General features: G+C 35.5%; 1 protein-coding gene across 1 annotated transcript in view; it reads right to left on the bottom strand.

Moving 5' to 3' along the window:
• Positions 1-21,848, bottom strand: part of coq8aa (coenzyme Q8A, genome duplicate a) — a 35,213-nt gene that overhangs the window by 1,171 nt on the left and 12,194 nt on the right. Inside the window, exons 5-14 of the mRNA XM_051874129.1 lie at positions 19,340-19,414; positions 15,831-15,956; positions 11,001-11,086; positions 10,763-10,903; positions 9,643-9,724; positions 5,840-5,933; positions 3,112-3,253; positions 1,314-1,421; positions 216-281; positions 41-127 (exon numbers count right to left, since the gene is read on the bottom strand). Of these exons, the coding sequence (XP_051730089.1) occupies positions 41-127; positions 216-281; positions 1,314-1,421; positions 3,112-3,253; positions 5,840-5,933; positions 9,643-9,724; positions 10,763-10,903; positions 11,001-11,086; positions 15,831-15,956; positions 19,340-19,414 (1,007 nt within the window). The remainder of the gene's footprint in view (positions 1-40; positions 128-215; positions 282-1,313; positions 1,422-3,111; positions 3,254-5,839; positions 5,934-9,642; positions 9,725-10,762; positions 10,904-11,000; positions 11,087-15,830; positions 15,957-19,339; positions 19,415-21,848) is intronic.

The following is a 21,848-nucleotide window of genomic DNA, read 5'->3' as shown; positions in this document are numbered from 1 at the left end:
GAAGCCCCAAACAAAAAATATCAGGGTTGTATTTTCCTACCTTAGTCTCATAACCAGTCAAGAACTTCATTTCTATGGATTGCTTCAGCACTCCTTCTCGATCACCATCTGCTGCAGCTTTGATGATCTGTTTTAAAGAGCAAGATACAGCTAGTGTAAGAAAGGAAATATTCATTATACAATTGTTTACTTTCACTTTTAAACTGTATGTTTACCTCGATATAAAGATCAGTGAAACTCTCATCAAACCCTCTGGTCGCACCAAAGTCCAGCAAAGCAACCTGTGGATTAAAGAACAGCTTGATTATTCAAAAATAATTATTAAGAAAAAAAAAAAGAAAAGAAGTCAAAACAACTTACATAGTTTTGATTTACTGAACAAAATGCTTAGTTAAAATAAATATAATACATATATAATACACTAATATAAAATACACTAATAATATAATTATTAATATATATTAATAAGAATGCATTAAATGGATCAAAAGAGGCAGTAAATCCTTACAAATTATTTTTTATTATTTAAAAAAAAATAGCATTTCAAATTAGGGATGTCAAGCGATTAAAATTTTTAAATCTAATTAATTACATGATGTGGCGATTAATTAATCTAATTAATAGCAATTTTGGTTGAGAAATTAACCCCAAAAGATCATATGCCCCCAGTTTCACAAACAAGGCTTAAGCTAGTCTTATACTAAAATGCATGTTTGAGTTGTTTTAACTGAAAGTAACTTGCACTGATATATCTTAAAATAAGTCAGTGCCATTGTTTGTCTCAAGATGCACACCAGGAATGTTTTTTTTCTAGTGAACGTTTATAAAAGCTACTTAAATATCCTGGCTTAGGCTAAGCCCTGTCTGTGAAACCGGGCCTTTAAGTCATTATTGTGTAAAGAATCAAGAAGACATTATAAAAAGTAGCTTCAGAAAGAAATTTTTTATTTGATTCAACATAGAATTTATTACACACAAACTTTTGGACCATGCGGTTGAGTAAATGATGACTGACATTTCATTTTTGAGTGAACTATACCTTTAAATTTAAGTTAATATGGAAATAGTAACTTAAAAATAAAATTAATAAGATACTAAAACTGCGTAGAAAATAGGAATATAGTATATAAAATAGTACAGTCATAAAACCTATGAAATAACAAATGAAAGTATAGGAATAACATAGTAAACAAAACAAATGTTTAATAAATCTAAACTCTTATATTTCAGTTTCCAGTATACGAAGTGTGTCTACACTTTTGACTGGTTGCAACTAGGAAAGATCAATGAATGATCATGACACTCTTACTTACCCTGTGGGTTTGTGGATCATAAAAGAAATTGGACCAGTTGGGATCCGTCTGCATGTATCTGAACTCGAAGAGCTCCCTCAGACACAGGGTCAGGATATTCTCGCAGATCTGAGCATCAATAAAAAGTGTTATGACACCTGCACTGAACTGCTTTAAATTTACAGTATTAATGCATTAAAGCATATGCAGTACTTAGTATAAAGTAATAGATCAGTTCTAACTCAAAACAAATTTCCCACTGTTTACAAACTACATAACAGATGCAGGCTTAAATCATACTTATATGGTCTGTTTAAAAATTTCAATCACATTTATTGCCTTCATTTATGTTAAAGTGCACCATTTTCTCTATTCAGGGTTTGGTCAACACATTTTATTTATTTCAAACTTCATTCCTTAAATTTTTTGGTATGGACATGACCTTGTTTCAACTTTGCCCTACTAATGCAACAAAACACTTCCACCACCAGGTGGTGATAATGCCACTGGCTTTCATACTAGGCACATTTTGAGACCATGTGACTCACACGTCATAGAATATAATGTGGCCTGATACCACACCAAATTGCAATGTGGCTTCACTTATATAACTTACTGAACAGTATGATATATGCAAGTTACTGTAGATCACAGAAGGAGAACTGAAAGTATTAGAAATTAAAATGAAAATATGTTTTCCAGTCCAATAGGGTAACAGCCATTTCATAATCTGATATTGTTAGTACTATTTTTTTATTTTATAATATAACACTTACTGGACTGAAGCAACTTAGGTTTACTTGATTATCCATTCATTTTTTTTATTTTTAGAAAAATCATTTAAAAAAAAAAAAAGTAACATATGACACATCAGGCTTTTGAGGAAGGTTCATTTGTACATCTCTCAATCATAATTGTTGAACTGAATTATATGTTTTGCCCGCACAATAAAAACTGCAGAGATTTGATCATAAAACTAACCATTTAAATAATATTATATGGATATAAATATTATTATATATTATTTATATGGAAATATGATTTTTATATGAAGTGATACTCTTAAAAATAATCTAAAACTGCCAGTAGGTGGCGGTAAATGTCTTAATGAGTGAGTCATTAAGTCATTCATTCATTCGATTCGTTCAAACGGCTGATTCATTCAGGAATCAAGTAAATGACGCTCTTTATCAATGGGCCAATGAATCACTGATTCTCCCGATTGATTCGCTCAAAACGCGAAACCGCTGTGTTTTGCTCGGAGACGCACGGCACAACCGTTCTTCTCTGGCTTTATTAGGTAATATTTTCATTGACAAAATTGAGCAAAAGCAGACAATATTATGTCTAAAATATAACACAATTTTAACTTCTGATTTATTGAATATCACATTTGCACTCGTGCTATTCGGGACAAAAAACAGCACTCGTTTGATATTGCGCTCGTTACTGGTGTGATATTGCTTAACTATATATGACATAAATATGAGACCACAACTCACAGGGGCATTTTTGACCAAATATCTTGAATTTTAGGTTTACCTGCTTCATATTCGTTATCAGTCAACTGTAAACGTCAGATGACTTACGTAGGTCAGGGGCGGGCGCGTTAATTATAATTAATCATTTTAACGCGCTATTTTTCCACTGTAACTAATTAATCTAATTAACGCCTTAAATCGACAGCCCTAATATAGATTTTGTCTAAAGGTTCAAAAGAACTTTTTTTTTTTTTTTTTTTTTTTAAATGTGATTTTCTGGCTATTATTTCATATGTCAGTCTTTACAGGGTTACTGGTTTAACAGCACCAGCAAATACCTCATTTTTCAACTCTTGTGACAGTCCTTCAGCCTGATCCAAAGGAAACCCAGGCACCAGTTCGGTGGTGAGGACGTGCTGGCCGCTGAGTTCGTCGATTACCTCAGGCACATAGAAGAAGGGGTGATCTTTCAGAAGCTCCCTGCCAAAAAACACAAAGCTTCTGAGTCACTGAGCAGAAGCAAGCCACCCCGTAAAAGCATGCCACCCCGCACGTGCACCACAGACAGGACGTGATGATGAGCACACGCACACGTCTGGTTCTGAGGGATGTGGGAAAAGCTGTGATGCTATTCTCTGGGCGTGAGGAGTTCCCAAATGGAGCACGTCAGCTTGAAATTACAGCTTGCTAAGCAATAATGGGTACGTCAGCTTTGAATTAAAGTTTATAGCACTAGATGAGTCAAGCTAGCAATTTGAAAACGTATCTAGCTTTCTAACATTACAAAGGTAATGTTAGAAATAGCTATACTAACTATACTGAGGCTTTTTAACAAGGTAATATATAAATATCAGATGATATTTAGCATATTTAGCTGCAAATAAACTGTTGTTGTAAATTAACAGATTCTTTGAAAACATGCAAATGAATCAAAAGGAAGTAAATAAAAAAAAAAAAAAAAAAAAAATGCTGCCACATAGACACTTATGCACTTCAAAAAGTAATTTTCTTCCTCAGTATTTTTTCATTGTTTTCCAGAACATTCTTAAATCAATAGTATATCTACTTGAGATGTAAAATGACATATAAAGTTTTTTCAAAAAAAAAAAAAAAAAAAAAGGATAGGAAAACTTAATTCAAAGGGGGAAAAAGTTTTTTTTACTCTACTGGCAGGTATTTTTTCTTGTTTTAAAGGGTAAGTTCACCCAAAAATGAAATTTCTGTAATTAATTACTCACCCTCATGTCATCCCAAACCCGTAAGACCTTCGTTTGTCTGCGAAACACAAATTAAGGTATTTTTGATGAAATCCGAGCCCGAGGGTATCTGATCCACACATAGGCAGCAATGACATTGCACCTTTTGAGGTCCAGAAAGGTATTAAAGACATTGTTAAAACCGTCGACGTGACTACAGTGGTTCAACCTTAATATTATGAAGCAACGAGAATACTTTTTGTGCGCAAAAACAAAAATAACGGCTTTATTCAACAAATTCGTCTGTCCCCTGTCATACTGCTACACTATTGTCGTTGCAGAGCTTCAGTGTTCAATGCGGGCTCACGCATGTGTCGTGCTGCTCACGTGACCACAGCCGGCCAATACGGAGTCGCCGTTCAGACATAAACACTAAAGCTCTGCAATGAAAATAGTGTAGCAGTATGACAGGGGACAGACGAATTTGTTGAATAAAGTTATTTATTTATTTTTTATTTTTTGCACAAAAAGTGTTCTCGTCGGTTGAACCACTGTAGTCACGTCGACGGTTTTAACGATGTCTTTAGTACCTTTCTGGACCTCAAAAGGTGCAATGTCGTTGCTGCCTATGTGTGGATCAGAGACCCTCGGATTTCACCAAAAATATCTTAATTTGTGTTCCGAAGATGAACAAAGGTCTTAAGGGTTTGGGACGACAAGAGGGTGAGTATTTAATGACAGTTAATTTTGCAGTGTGTACTGAGTGATGACTGAAAATTAATCTGTGAATCGAACCGGTTCAACTAAGTCCAGAGTTATTTTTACTGTTTATATTATTCCAATATATTCATATTTTCTGTAAAGCTACACTGTTTTAATAAAGCTTTACTAACCTAAAACATACTGACCAATAAGCAACTGTTGTAAGAGAAGCTTTTGCTCTTTTCTAATGTAAATCTATGGAGGACTTGTGAGTTGTATAGATTTAAACGCAATAATTATTCAAACACATGAGAAATATATATTCTGTAAAATTAGCAACAGTGACAACAGAGGTGAAAAGGTTAATTGTCCAAATGAACCAATTCAATAAAATCAATTAGACTACCTGACAAAGAGAAGATATCTAGAAGAACGTGTTAGATTATTTCCTCAGCTCTTTCGGATGTAAGGCTGTGTGTGCAATGTTTGTTTACACTACGTTAATACTTGCAGGAAGCAAACATGTTACATTATTTTAAAATGAGCTAATCTACTGAACACTGATACTCTCATTGATTTGCTCAAAGGTAAAAGACACACATCCCATCCTGAAAGCATGTACGTAACTATACGTACGTAACTATCTCTCTCTTGGAATGTTTCATTCTTCACCCTCTCTGTGAAGTCAGGGTCCCCAGAAGAGGACAGGACGCCGAGTATGGGCTTATTATCAATGGTTATTATTACATTTGTGCTATATTTAAAATATGTTACTGTGCAAACTGTTCCTTAAAATCAAATCATTCAAACCCTGGCCTACAAGCTAGTCTGAAAATGACAAACGATTATTTTTAGCCCGGTGTTGAGGCCACAACGCTCCAGAGAAGCTGTTATATGAGGATACAGAAGTGCACAATCATTCTGAGCAGTTGTAATGTTTATTTTTGTGTGCGTAAACCTTCCTCTCAAAGGGTGTTATGGCACAGGATAGATTTAGCTCAAATATCAGTTACATAGCTGCCTGAAATGTCTTGTAAGAGCCAGCAGGCCGCCTGTGAGCCCTCAGACCGCCCGTGATTTTATAGAGGGGTAGATTAACGGATACAATGATGGGATGCTCTGAATTAGCAGTGAGAAAAACGTCTCCTGCTTGTTTTTGTTCACTCACTTGAATTTCCGAGCACACTTGGCTTCCCTTATGTAATCACACTCCAGCGCCAGCTCACGTCGCATCACATCTATCAAATGCTCTGGAAACAGACCTACATGTTCGGAGACACAGTCAGAGATGAGTCAGTAGGTGAGTGTTTATTTGGAAAAAAATTCACCAAGAGGTTGCAGTCACAATTCTTGAAATTTGGGTGTGTATACTTTCGTTGTGAAAAAAGTGCACTTAATTGTATTGAGTGTGCACTTGTAGTGTACTTCAAATCTTAAATATATATTTAAAAAAAAAAAAAAAAAAAAAAAAAAAAAAAAAAAAAAACTGTACTACTTTAAATCATTTGTTGTACTTTAAAGAAGCTAATTACAAGTATTTTCAAATACATGACATGCGTTTCAATAGAAATAACATTAAAGTATAGTAGTACATTAAATAATTATATATTTTAAAGCATATTTTAGTTTACAATAAATGCTTGTCAGTATATGTGGCAGTATGCTTTAACCAAATTTCAAAGACAATACAAGTAATTATGAAATTATAAATAAAGATATACTTAAAGGGACAGTTCATCCAAAAATATCCCATGATTTACCCACCTTCAAGGCATCCTAGGTGTATATGATGACTTATGATATATGACGATCTTTCAGACGAACACAATTGGAGTTATATTAAAAAATATTCTGGCTTTTAAAAGCTTTATAATGGTAGTGAATGGGGGCGCTGTATTTTGAAGCCCAAAAAAGTGCATCCATCCATCATAAAAATAATCCACATGACTCCAAGAGGTTAATAAAGGCCTTCTGAAGTGAAGCGATGGATTTTTGTAAGAAAAATATCCATATTTAAAACTCTTTAAACTACTGTAGCTTCCGGCAAAACAGCAGTACACATTCTATGCAAGACGAGTTAGGATGGAAGAGTAAACTTTGACCCGACGCATGACGCATTGACAAATGCGGAAGCACAGAGGACAAAACACTGGTCAAAAATTAGAAGTCTAAAATGAAAAAAAAAAGAGAAATGTTGGAGGATTTTGATATAAGAGAAGAGGAGCTTTAATTTGTTGGTTACCCAGCGCAACTATTGGAGAGAACCCAAATATTGGAGAGAGTTGTTTCCCCATCCCTCCTCCTCAGACTTGACGCTCACGCGGGTTGCCAGATTGCGGACATGCAACAGGAACGAAGCAACAGGAAAGCGACAAGCCGTACACTGCAAGTTGATGAGTTCATTTATCTGTGTTTTAATATGCCTCTACTCACAAAGCTTTTTAGATGGACAACAAGGCTTTTTAGGTCGGGCAGAATCTGCGACCTCCGACCCAGTTTGTTTGCTGGCTTCCATGGCTGCAATAGGCCATATTTTTCCACCAACTGGCAACCCGGGGTGTCGAAATACCATTGGATAAATTGGCAGCAGGCGGGATCACACAGACCAAAACAAAAACAGACATTCCGACACGGAACGCACATTTCAAAGTAGAATAAACTGGCTGTAGCATTAATTTTCGAAGAAACAAGTAGGTGAACTTCTTAAATATCTGCAAACATAGTATGGCATTATGCTTCAGTACAGTCCAAAAAAAAGAATTCACATACAGCACCTTTAAGTATATTATTTCCATAATAAGTACTCTTCTTAAAAGTATGCTAAAGTGTACTTCTTTTTCACAATGGTTGGCATGACATGAAACATATTTTGGGTGTCTGCTTTGTGTCATGTCTTTCTTCTGGCAAAAAGAAGGACCGGCAATGCTATGGTGGTATTTACGAGCTTAAATGAAAGTTCAGACTATATTTGGAGGATTAGGCTTCTCTGACAGCTGAATATTTAACTGGCATTGATCATGCAGCAGTGGACGCTGTTGTAATGATGATGCAGCTCATGGACTCTCATTGGTCAGTCATGCAGTCTGAGATCTATCAGCCCACTAAGACCCAACAGGCCTTGAGCTCTCAGTTCTCAGTTTGAAACACACTAAATATAGATCTGAGTGCACTGACACCAAGTTCTTGGAAAGAATGGGGTCAATGAATGAGTTTCAAAATCAGTACAATTTCATCAGTTTATTATTTCAGCTTAAAATATACCTAGCCAAAATATTTTAGAACTAGGGGTCAATATATATATATATATATATATATATATATATATATATATATATATATATATTTTCAACACTGAAGATAATAAGAAATGTTTTTTGCGCACCAACTCAACATTAGAATGATTTCTAAAGGATCAACTGACAATTTATTAAATTTATTTTATAAAGAAAATACTGAAAAATAAAAGAAATTAAATTAAATTATTATTTCACAATATTGCTGTTTTTGCTGTATTTCTGATCAAATAAATGCAGCCTTGATGAGAGCAAGAGACATCTTTCACAAAAAAATAAATAAATAAATTATTATAATAATTTCTTACCGACCACTAACTTTTATGTTTTTAGTTATAGGCAGGTTTAGGGAGTAACGGAATACATGTAACGGCGTTATGTAATCAGGATACAAAAATCCAGTAACTCTAATTCGTTACAGTTACGTCAAAAAAAACGTAGTAATCAGATTACAGTTACATTTTGAAAAAAGTGGGGATACTATCAGGATTACAATCGTTTAATTTAACACTAAATAAATCATTATTTTGCCATAATAACACATATTAAGCGCTGCTTGTTTATACAGTATTTCCTGGTTCTGTTGCCAGTGATGACTCACATGACCCACCCACTGGTGCATGTGCAAATAACACCCGTCTACAATCTCCTCAGACGCAGACTGAATCACTGCTGCTAACTGTAACGATGCTGCCGGCGGGGAAAAACACTTTCAATTCATGGAAATTTCGCTGCTATTTTGTTTTCAAAGTGCAAACAACATGGTTGTACAGTGCAAGCTCTGCCTTCCAGCTACGAAAACACTTTCTATATTATATATATATATATATATATATATATATATATATATATATATATATATATATATATATATATATATATATATATATATATATATATATATATATATATATTCAGGGCTATGTATTCCCAAGTTGTGGAAATGAGACATGATTGCTTAGTTTTAATAGGTTTTAAAAGTAACCAAAATGCTAAACATTAAAATTAAAGCAGAACAAACATAAACAAATGTCTGATCCGAGCTTGTTCAGTTTGGTTATGATCTGATGTGACTTATATTTTTAAGCTCTAAACAACAACAACGATAATATTGCAATAGATAATTTATCAGATTTGTAAAATATTTTTGTTGTTGAGACCCATTCAAAAATATGGAAAGTGTAACATTTAAAAACTTGCAGAAATTGAGAAGAAATAATTAAAATTAAATTTAAAAATCAAGTGTATTTATAGTAAAGGATATATATATATATATATATATATATATATATATATATATATATATATATATATATATATATATATATATATATATATATATATATGTGACCTTGAAGTAATCCAAAAGTAATCAGATTACATTTACAACTTTCATATTGTGGTACTTGGATTATGTTACTGAATACTTTTTTTATCAAGTAATTTGTAACTGTAACAGAATACATTTTTAAAGTAACCCTCCCAAGCTTGGTTATAGGACATAGCAGACAGGAAGTGTTTGCTCTCAGATTTGGGATTGGTAAACGACCCGAGCTGACCGCGTCAACTCATGTGCACAAACCGCCAGGATACATCTCCAGCAATTTATTTACCTAAAATTCTAAAAATCAAATGTATGTGTATTAAAGTTATAAAACATGAGTGACGAGGTCATCACCTTCAGGAAGGGCGTTGCTCATGCTCAGGACCGTCATCAGGTTATTCACGTCGCTGTTGATGCTCTGTGCGACTCCGGGGTACTGCAGAAACCAAAAGTATGTTACACGGGGCTCAGAAAACATTACGCAGAGACAGTTCATTTCGTAAACCAAAACATGTTAAAACCATAAAAGCATCCAGGGGAAAGAACACATGTGCTGGTGAAAACACAAGTGGCCTCCAGCAAAACAAGCCCTGACCTTGTTGCAAACATTTTTTTGGCAGCTAGCTTATTTTGTAACATTTCAAAACTGTTTGTTTTACTAAAAAAAGTTGAGAGACGACACATTCAGATTTAGGTTATCTAAACATAAACATTCAGGTCGCAATTGTTTGCAAAAGCAGGCAGTGGTAATTGCTCTTTGGACTTCAAGCAGTTGTTGCTCCAAATGAACCTGTTTGGAGACTTTTATTGCACCATTAAAGGGTAAAAAGCTTTGTTTGTGATTTTGGTGTGGAATGCACTAATGCAAGCGCAATAATATCCTACTACTGCTTCAGCTTAATGCTAACAAAGAAAACATCTAAATGATTCTATTAATATAAATATTTGTATGTTGCTTTTAAGTGATAGCTACTAAAATGAACAAATCTAATTAAAACAATGTCCTTTATTTCGGGTAACACTTTAGTATAGGGAACACATATAAACTATTAACTATGACTTTTCCCCTCAATAAACTCCTAATTTACTGCTTATTAATAGTTAGTAAGGTAGTTATTAAGTTTAGGTATTGGTAGGATTAAGAATGTAGAATAAGGTATAAGGCATTAATGTGTGCTTAATAAGTACTAATAAATAGCCAATATTCTATTAATATGCATGCTAATAAGCAACTAGTTAAAAAACCCTAAAATAAAGTGTTACCAAAAATGGATATAAAACAAACCTACAAATGGGTTGTTAATAGAAAAATCAACTCTGATTGGTCACTGACTAACAGCAGCTGCAAAAAGATTAAATCTTTTTATCTTGTGTGGTGTCCCATTGAAAATGAACTGTAAACACACCTTTAACGACCTTAAAGCATTATTGATCGGCAACAAGTTTAAAATAGTATTTGATGTCTACAACCAACCTGGATTTTCATGGCGACCTCTCGACCGTCTTTCATCTTGGCCAGATGGACCTGACCAATGGAAGCAGCAGCAAAGGGTCTGTCCTCAAACAAATCCAGTTTATCCCTCCAGTTGGGGCCCAGGTCATTGCTCAGGGCTTTCTGCACAGATCAACCAGCAACAGACGAGCAGTTTTTTTAATACTTAATTTTTCTGATGTGAAACATTCAAATATTTTGTAGTTTAAGTAGATGGTACCGTCATCTGTTTGATGGGCATGAAGTCAGCACTCTGACGCACACGTTCGAAGATTTTGGCCAGCTGTGGGTTGATGAATGCATCATCTGAAACATTATTAAACACGCATACAATGTTAGTATAGTATAAATGCTATTCTTCAACAAATGTCAAATGAAATCAATAGTCCTGTTTATAGCTGGTATTAACATCCTTGCTGGGTGATCCGATCAAAAATGCTCAGCAGAGACAAGAGTGCCACTTACATGTATTACTAATATCAAATGTGTTTCCTGTGACTAAATGCTAATTACTAATAAATGATTGTCAACTGTAAACAGCGTACAGATGTATTAGGGTACTATCCTTCAAAGGTTTTTGAAAGAAGTTTATAGAAGTTATAGTGGTGAACATAAATTATCTATTTTAATATATTTTAAAAAAGTAATTTATTCCTGTGATGCAAAGCTGAATTTTCAGCATCATTACTCCAGTCTTCAGTGTCACATGATCCTTCAGAAATAATTTTAATATGGTGATTTAGTACATTTCTTCTTATTATTATCAATTTTGAAAACATAGTCCTGCGTAACATTTTTGTCAAAACCGTGATATTGTTTTACAGGATTAAAACTTATATATAAATATATTCTAGATTTATTAGACAAAGTAAAATATTTCCAGACTTTTTTGTTTTCATTTTGATGATTACAGCTTGCTGCTCATCAAAATAAAAAATAAAAAATCACTATCTCAAATTATTAGAATATTTAATTTCAAGTTCTATTAAATTACCATTCTCAGGGTATAAATACTGGGTTTAGGTCAGTAATCCCAACAGCAGTCATGGGGAAGTCTGCTGCTGTCCAGAAGACGATCATCAAGACCCTCTACAATGAGGGTAAGCCACAGAGGGTCATTGCTGAAAGAGCTGGCTGTTCGCAGAGTGCTGTGCCAAAGCATATTCATGGAAAGTTGACTGGAAGGAAAAAAGTGTTGTAGGAAAAGGTGTACAAGTGAAAGGAATGACCGCAGGCTTGAGAAGATTGTCAGGCGAAGCCGATTTAAGAACTTAGGAGAGCTCCAAACGAGTGGACTGAAGCTGGAGTCAGTGCATCAAGAGCCACCGCACACAGACGTCTTCAGGAAATGGGCTACAACTGTCACATTCCACGTACCAATCCACTTCTGAACCAAAGACAACGTCAGAAGCGTCTTACCTGGGCTAAGGAGAAAAAGAACTGAACTGTTGCTCAGTGGTCCAAATTCCTCTTTTCAGATGAAAGTAAATTTTACATTTCATTTGGAAATCAGGGTCCCAGAGTCTGGAGGAAGAGTGGAGAGGCACAGAAACCATGTTGCTTGAAGTCCAGTGTGGTTTCCACAGTCAGTGATGATTTGGGCTGCCATGTCATCTGCTGGTGTTGGTCCACTGTGTTTTCTGAAGTCCACAGTCGACGCAGCCATCTACCAGGAAATTTTAGAGCACTTCATGCTTCCTTCTGCTGACAAGCTTTATGGAGATGATGATTATATTTTCCAGCAGGATTTGGCACCTGCCCACACTGCCAAAGGTACCAAAAGCTGGTTCAATGACCATGGTGTTACTGTGCTTGATTGGCCAGCAAACTCGCCTGACCTGAACCCCATAGAGAATCTATGGGGTATTGTCAAGAGGAAGATGAGAGACACCAGACCCAACAATGCAGATGACCTGAGGGCCGCTATCAAAGCAACCTGGGCTTCCATTACACCTGAGCAGTGCCACAGGCTGATTGCCTCCATGCTACGCTTATAATGGCTTATTTTATCCAGTTGACACTGTAGGACACATTAATGTTTACACAACAAATGTGATATGGTCATGATTGGATCAGTCTGTATTTAGTGCTGCCCACTTATGATTGGATCACTTGAGGCAGATGTCAATACCAGGTATAAACAGCACCTGTGTTTTCAACTTCAACTTCAAATTCATATTCATATAAAAATGGAGTTGCAAATACTGTATAATACAAAACAGTCTCACATTTCATGTTTCTTAATCTTTATTAAATCTGTTGTCATGTTATAGGTTTACTCAGTTGCAGTGCACAGTCAATCTATACATGTAAACAGGATTTTAGAGATGGTTTCACGAAGAGGAACTGTATGACAGATGTACACCACTGTAAACAAGTCTTAAGGAGCCAGAGAGAGAGAGAGAGAGAGAGAGAGAGAGTGTACGAGAGCTAAATAACCCGCTCAATCCGACCCAGTGAGAGCTTCTCTCCTTCAGAAAATCAGGACTGCGAGAGAGTTGAAAGATTTTCCATCACAGCCTATGTGTACATCATAACGAACTACAAAAAAGAAAAGCTTTACAGTTTCCATGGTTTTTATCCTGGTTCACTTGTTTGACCCAGATTAGTCTGATGACCTTACATTTTCTGAGCTGATACTGTGGCTGAGGAATGCAGGCTACATAGCGTCAGTAATGCCCATCTGTTCAATAACCAACATTAGAAAAACTTCAAATGACTTTGCGGCATTCGTATTTTTGTATGCCCACTATATTTGCACAATTGACCTTTGTCTCAAGCAAGCAAATTCCTGCATAGTCGTGTGTATGCCTCTCGTAATACAGCTTTGTCTACAAGATAAAATAATTTCACCTCAAATCAATACCTCATGCACATTTGTTCATTTATTTGATATTTATAATAAGCAGTATAAATGTACAATCCAGTGGTCATTATTGCACAAATAAACAGTTTGATGGTCAACCTGTCTGGGTTTATATTCCAGTAACATCCATTACTTTTTTTGAGTAATAAAAACATTAGAGGTCTCTCTCCACTCCAGCTTTAGAAACAGATCCTGTACACAATATTGTGACATATTATTGATTATTAAATAACTACTTCACATTATATTTCAAAATGTAATTTATTGCTGTGATATCAAAGCTGAATTTTCAGCATCATTACTCCAGTCTTCAGTGTCACATGATCCTTCAGAAATCATTCTAATATGCTGATTTGCTGCTTGAGAAACATTTCTTACTATTATCAATGTTAAAAACAGTTTTATCATTTAATATTTCTGTGGAAACCGTGATCCATTTTTTGTTTCCAGGATTCTTTAAAGAAATAGAAAGTTCAAGCTTTGTCTCCAAACTTTTTGAATGGTTTTAGAATAATAGTGAAGTCAGCAAAACTATGTAGTATGGGAATTTTTAATAAGTAATAAAAACATTAGAGGTCTCTCTCCAGATCCTGTACATAGCAGTTTAGCCATGTCTTGATGGGAAATTGTGTGTGCCAGTCCTTTCAGAACTTCCTGAGGTGTAGTGTGAAAGGTCACGTTTCTGGCATAGCTGCAGGCTTATTTTGAGCTTCGCCGATGCCAGCGCTGTCGCTGTCCTTCACTGCCAGTCGTGCGATCTGCAGCTTCCAAAATCCTGCCTATCTTGATGAGAATGGCACGGTGCAGAAGGCTAGTGCATGAGCAGCGGACGAGGTTTGGAAATGTCATGCAAAGAGGCCGTGCTGCACTGATCTATGCGCAGCATTCTTGAGTGGGTGACACAAATGCTTTCGTTCTGGCTTTCAAATACACGTTAATGCACACAGAGCGGGGGAGAGTGACCTCACATGCCTACCAGAAATAATCAACATATTTGCACAGAAAAGAGGGGCATTTGTGTCACAGAAGAAGTTAGAAAATGTTTGAGCTGCTGGTCAATACAGACAGAAGTAGATTCAAGGGTGCGAGGAAATGACAGTCAACTTTTCAAGAGTTATGAAATAGAAAGCAAATTGTCTTTTATCTGTTATATACAGTATCAGTTCCTACCAACCATACTGTTCAAAAGTTTTGAATCAATAATAATTTTATGTTTTTGAAAGATATTTTTGATGAAATCCGAGGATATCTGATCCACACATAGGCAGCAATGTCATTGCACCTTTTGACGTCCAGAAAGGTAGTTGAAAACATGGTTAAAATAGTAAATGTGACTACAGTGGTTCAACCTTAAATGTTATGAAGCGACGAGAATACTTTTTGTGCGCAAAAACGAAACAAAAATAAAGATTTTATTCAACAATTTGAACCGTTGTCATACGTAGTGAACTCAATGCAGGCTTCCTTGTTTACATCCGAATGCCGATATGTGCATCGGATTTCATCAAAAATATCTTAATTTGTGTTCCGAAGATGAATGAAGGTCTTATGGTGTGGAATGACATGAGGGTGAGTAATTAATGACAGAAATTTCATTTTTGGGTGAACTAACCCTTTAAGAAACATTCACTAAAAATAAAAAATAATATCATTTTCACGTTCATGTGTGGACAAATTACTTGTGTCGCTGTCATCTTGTTGCGTCTCAACTGGTTAGAAGATAGTGTAAGCCTTTAGATGAAAAGATCTTTAAGATCAAATATAAACTCTTAAGTATGTCTAAACTGGTACTGTACAAGGACCCTGTACTGTCAGCACGCAGAAAAGTTAGCATCCATTTTCCATCACCGTGTGGAAAATAACGCAGGAAGTTTATTTGCGGTTATTTTATCTTTAGACATTTGCATATCAGAGAGGAAATAAATCGCATCTCCAATTTCTCTGCACCTTTCTGTAAGCGGTTCACAGTCACTCACATCACCAGGCTGTAAAACAGAGACAAGCCTCGATCACATACCAGCCTAACTTGAGAGTGGCCATGACTTAAAACCACTCCGACACAGGAAGCAGATGCGGGTTATGAGCTCTTGTCAGTCAAGGAGGACATCTTAATGGACCTAACAAATCTTTGAGGAGTGACCTAGCCTAACATGGTGGCTTGTTATACAAACAGCATTCTCTTACCCTGGATACTGAGCATCTGACCGAGCTTGAGGGCCGCCCCACGAACTTTACACAGTGTCCTGACGATACGCTCCGCGTTGGCCTCCGAAAGGAAGGGGCTATGGTCCAGAACGGCCTTCTTATCACCTATGTGAAATTACAAGTCTGTTAACATTTTGGACTGAAAATACAACTTAAAAAACAAGTACACTGAGTACAGTAATGCCTAATGGGACAAACGGATACATGTTTTTATACAGAGAGGTCCAAAAGTCTCAGACAACCCCTGTATGTGCATTTTGAAACATCAAAGGTAATCTGTGCTGCTGAGAACCATTTGTCCATGTAAACAAAAACCCACAAACTGTTAGATAAGGGTCTTCATTATCTCTGTGAGGACATTAGAGCTATTCCTGGATGTGATGATGAGGTCAAAGGTAATCATTATCCAGCATGGCTGGTGTCTACATAGATAAGATCTAGTGGCAGGCTGCTGTCCTTAGAACACATTTGCACATTCTCTCAGTTCCCATATGGTGTTGATCCCACCCAGGCATTAGGCAATAATAAGTCTCATGTAAAATACATATTTACATTTATACAGTTGTATATACAGTACTTAACATGTACATTTGCATATAGGCCTTCTACTTACCATCTAAATGTATATTCCTTTTTGTCCTACATATATTATTTTTTTCTAGATGTATATTACATTGTTTTTTTCTTGAATTCTACATATTTAATTCCTTCTCTGTGTTCTATTGTGTAATACAGTATATGTATGCAAGTACCTAGAGCTCCTGGAAACCATTCCAAATTCCTTGTGTGCTTGTGCACACTTGGCGAATAAAGTGCATTCTGATTTTGATTCTGATTCTGATATGCAGCCAGACTGACATAATGCAACTCTGTAGACAGCTAAACCATAAAATATCTGCAAATAACTTCTGTAACAATCTATTCTCTTGACGTAATGAACAAAGCTTTGAGCCTTTAATAGTTGCAAGCAGGATTTATTATTATTATTTTTTTGTTGTTGCATTTTTCGATGACACTTTGAGCTGTTAAGGCCTATGGAGTCAAAAGATGAGGGATGAGGGTGTAGTTCCAAATACCAAACTAAATAAACTGGTCAAAAAAAAATTGAAAAGTTTGTAACCCAAAATTCAAGATTATAGGGGACGACTAAAGGAATCAAACTTGCACTGATCTACTAACCTGAAAACTGATTATAAAATATTAAAAACTCAGTATCGATGGTGGTTACTGTGCAAAAGTCAAAGATATTTAAAAAAAAAACAAAAAAAAACAAAAAAAACATGAGACATAACCACAAAGTAAACAGTGGTTCATTCAGAACATAAGAAATGTACTGCATTTAAAGACAAAATAAAATCTAAAATGACCCTTATTATTACTAAAATAATTTAAGCATTAAAATAAAAAAATAAAAAATACAATAAAATAAAAACACAGAGCAATGTTGAGATCATAATTTTTTGATTCATGAACGGTTGATTTATTATGTTCAATGGGGCTCATTCATGAAACACGAGCAAAACGGATGTGTGTGTAAATCGTTCGTAAAGCCGTTCTGATGTAAATTTTAGGATTCATGAAAATGTTGACATTTTCAGAATGTTAGCTGGTAAGACAGAAATTTACACCTGCTCCCTACCACATGTAAATGGTGCATAAAACATTAGAAGTTTCTATGTTCTTTTAGGCAAACTGATGACAGTGCATTTTGATGCAGTATGTACCATAATATTTCACGAGTTTGTTTGCTTTTCTTTTTTGTAGCTGAGAGTTAAAAACTGTTCAACTTTGGGTGAAACACAGCGCTCGTCACTGTCACTTTTTACCCAGCCGTCCAATCACAGTGGAGGAGGGGCGGGACAAGTACTACACCGACCAATAATCCTAATTGTACAACGACTCAACAACAAAGGATTTAAAAATATTAAAGTTAATATTGCTGGTTACTGCATTTTTATATTCAGTAATATTCTTCAAAATTAGATATTAGTAACTAGTTATTGCTGTGGATATTCCAAAACATAGCAACTTAAGCATCTCAGCTTTAACACTGCACCTACAAAGTGCTCTCAAGTGCCACTGGCTGTCCATTTTAAGAAGAGCACCAGGCATTTTTTCAGCTGGCTGAAAACGCTTTGGTGGACACATGTTAATTGAATATTTATTGTTAGGCATATGGCCTATTAGTCTCTTTTGCATTTATGCAATAAACTCCAGAAGATTCCACGGCGTTCCTGGACACGTAATTTGCGTAGTTGTAACTCATACACGGGGATTATGCAAATTGTGAATGAGCGTGCACGCACACCCTATTTACAAATGATTGGAATTCAATAACATACACACCTTTAAATCTGATGTTTACGAAGTGTTTGTGAATCCAAAGGAGAGTTTTCGGGAAGGTCCGTTGTATGCCCAAATTACTCAGAATTTACTCATATATTTACTAAAATTTCATGAATCAGGCCCAATGCAAGAATGTAATAAAATATGTATCTTGAAATCAATGAAAGTTGCTCACAAGATGCATAAATGTATAATAAAATAAAATAAAAATTTGCATTCATAATCTTTCATTAAAACCTAATAACTCTCTACACATTCACAAATCACAATGTTGACGTGTTGCGAATTCTGTTTCACGTTGCCTTTAAACATGGCAAAACAACAGTGGCAGTGTGTATGCCTGACTAAATCTTCTTCTGTGGCGTAAGAAGATTTGAAGTTGAGCTGAGAGATCCTGGATGATGGGAGGGGTGCACATATTTACATGCACAAGTGGTGAAAAAAGTTAAACATTTCAATAATGAGGGACAAACTTACTTTTGTATACATTTCAATAATATACTGGCATTTTTTTTCATAAAAATTACACAGATGCATATAAATATTTTATGGTCTGTGCTACAAAATCGACTTGTCCCTACATTAAAACTGCCTCTCAGACTAATTTAGGAGCACTTTAGAACAGGCAACTCTAAATGTTATTATGTGTATATTATTATACATGCAGTCTAGCTAAAGCAAACACAGACAGTCAAAAGGAGCAATTAATAGCGCTCGCCTGTCTAAGAGTAAATAATTCCATACGCATATTAGATTTTAAGTACTGCTTGTACTAAAAGAAAGGACAAAAGGAAGAAAAGATCTTTTCATTGCTACAAATGATGCACATTGGTTATGATCTAGGCTGTTGTGGGTTTTGGTGAGTAGCGCACGTGTGTTTATATGTGGGTGACTTGAGTTTAAATACCCACAATCTCCTTCCCATTCTTTCCGGTCTCCTCACTCACTATCTCTCTGTTAATGAAATGGTTTAAAGTCCAAAAATTCTGATTGGATAAGTTTTTTCACTTGTAATCATGCTATACCTTATTAGTAAGTCACTTTCAATAAAATGGACTAATGATGGATAATTAGAAATACATTGTACGGACCCAAAACATATCTGTAAAGTTCAATTCTAGTAGATAATACAATTGTCTTACCATTCTTCTCCTCTGATCTTAGGCTTTTCTTTGCCACTTCTGCCAAAGCTCCAATTCCCAAACCTACAGCAAGACCTGTAAGAGATTATCAAAGTCACCATTAAATCAAAATTGACGATTCTTGTTTTTTTTTGGTATATTGCAGTATTATAAATTATCTGTGCACATCTTTTTTTTTTTCTTGTTGTAATCTTTAAATCAAAATAACTTCCCCTCCCTCTTGCAGTAACGTGTTTAGTGGTGTGAGTGCGGGACAACCTGTCACTCACATGACATCACAGCAATAGCAAACCACAACCATCCAATCAATTCCTGAAGGACAAAAATCAAGTCCCCCCCCCTACATTTGTTCTTGATCAAGAAGCCGTTTCACTCAGATATACGTCACAATAGGGAAGAGACTCACAATTTCCGTTTAATGCCGACTTTAAGCAATTATTCTCAAAGATAAAAAAAAGGAAATAAGGAAATGGTCCATAAATGAACAGAAGTTAAACATACTGAAACAGTCATTATCTCACACCTCAAAACAGCACTTCCACCCTGAAAACAAAAAAAGAGCTGTATTTACGTCTGTCTTTCGGATTGCTTTCTGAAAAAATACCTACAACAACACTGATGCTGTATAATGTGAATCTGACAAAAGGAAACACCAAAAATAGCATTTCCGAACCACTGTGGTCAGCACATTTTCTGTGGTAGAGCTGAGAATCAATAACGAGTTTTGCTGCAATCTTCTTCAATAGTTATGTAATATTCTGATTATGTAACCCTCCCGCTTTTGAGAAATTTAGGAGGGGTCTCAAGTCAGTTGTAAATCAAGCAGTGAAAGTAAACACCTCAGAGTAACCTGGCAAGAAATGGTGCCAACATGTTTTCATTCTGGTGTTTGTTTGTTTTGTTTTTTTCCACGAGTCTTAAAGGGATAGCTCACCCAAAAATGAAAATTCTGTCATTTACTTGCCCTCAGGTTGTTCCAAACCTCTATGAATTTCTTTATTGTGCTTAACACAAAAGATGATATTTTGAAAAATATGGGTAACCAAACAGACTTCAATAGTGTGGAGGAAAAAATAAATAAATACTATGGAAGTCAACTATTTGGTTACCAACATTCTTCAAAATATCTTCTTTTGTGTTCAGCTGAAGAAAGACATTCATACTGGTTTGGAACAACCTGAGGGTGAGTAAATGATGACAAAGTTTTCATTTTGAGGTGATCTATCCCTTTAACATACCTTATAGAAACACGTGTAGTTTTGATGGCAACTCTTATCCTGGTAAAGTTTTTCATCAAGCCTGCTGGGGAAGTTCTAGGTTGATGATTAAACAGGTTCCTGTTTTTATGTCTCTTCATGCCTGCAGGAGTTTAAGACTTGAGGAAAACACAAGGGGCCATGCCAGGGTACTCAAAAACTGCAACTTCTGATGCACTGTACTGCATTTGCCTTTTTTTAAAGACACCTAAAGGGTTAGTTCACCCAAAAATGAAAATTCTGTCATTAATTACTCACCCTCATGTCATTCCAAACACATAAGACCTTCGTTCATCAACTAACCCTTTAACTTTGCGTTCCACTGTGCACATACAGACTAATCCATATGTCTACACACAATTCAGAAAAAAAACAAAAAAACAATCAAAAACAAGAACAAGGTAAAAATATAGAAAAGTTTGGGGACAGTAAGTTGTGTTTAAATTAATGCTTTTATTTAGAAAAGTGAAAGAAAAGACTTGTATTAGTATTAGTGTTACATACACTGAATTTTTGTGATCAAATAAATGCAGCCTCGGTGAGCATAAGAGACTTCTATCAAAAACATTAATCTTACCCACCTCAAACTTTTGAATGGTAGTGTTTTTATAACTACTTAACTGAAACTCATAAACATCAGAATAATATTGGCACATATTGTCAAAGCACTTTCTTTTGCACAATGGCACAGAGTGGTTTAGATCTCTCTCAGATTGCCTGGCTAGCATGACCAAGGACACTACGGGCCCAAGTCTCACGTTACAAAAACAGAGAGGTATGCTTCTGAACATAAACACAAGGTAAACAACATGAACATGGTGTTTAAAAACAGTTGTTAGAGCACTGATTTAAGGGCCATCTACAGTCACTAAAATTGAGATGAAGAACGCAACCACACGAAAGCCTGCCAAAGTGACGGATACTATTCTTGGATGCAATTAATCACCATCTTTAACTATCCAACGAGAGCTAAAGGAATGGAGCCAGAGAACCGTTGAACTGGATAGCTCATGTCCAGGAGTGAGGTCAAGGTGAGGACAGAGGTCAGACGCACATCACATAAAACTAGTTCAACTGTGACAACTATAACTATAACTAATCACAACAGTCAAACACAAACAATGTTTCCTCTAAGTGATTTACTGTCAGTAAGGGTAACAAAATAACTTTAATTTTCATATATGACACGCTTTTAGGTGAAACAAAATATCTATTAAGAACCAAATAAGTGGTCATTTTATTCCAGGTTAGTT

This window comes from Ctenopharyngodon idella, chromosome 20, assembly GCF_019924925.1.
Source record: "Ctenopharyngodon idella isolate HZGC_01 chromosome 20, HZGC01, whole genome shotgun sequence".
NCBI lineage: Eukaryota > Metazoa > Chordata > Actinopteri > Cypriniformes > Xenocyprididae > Ctenopharyngodon > Ctenopharyngodon idella.
Note: the sequence above shows the minus strand (reverse complement) of the source record. Positions and strands in the feature narration are given on the sequence as shown.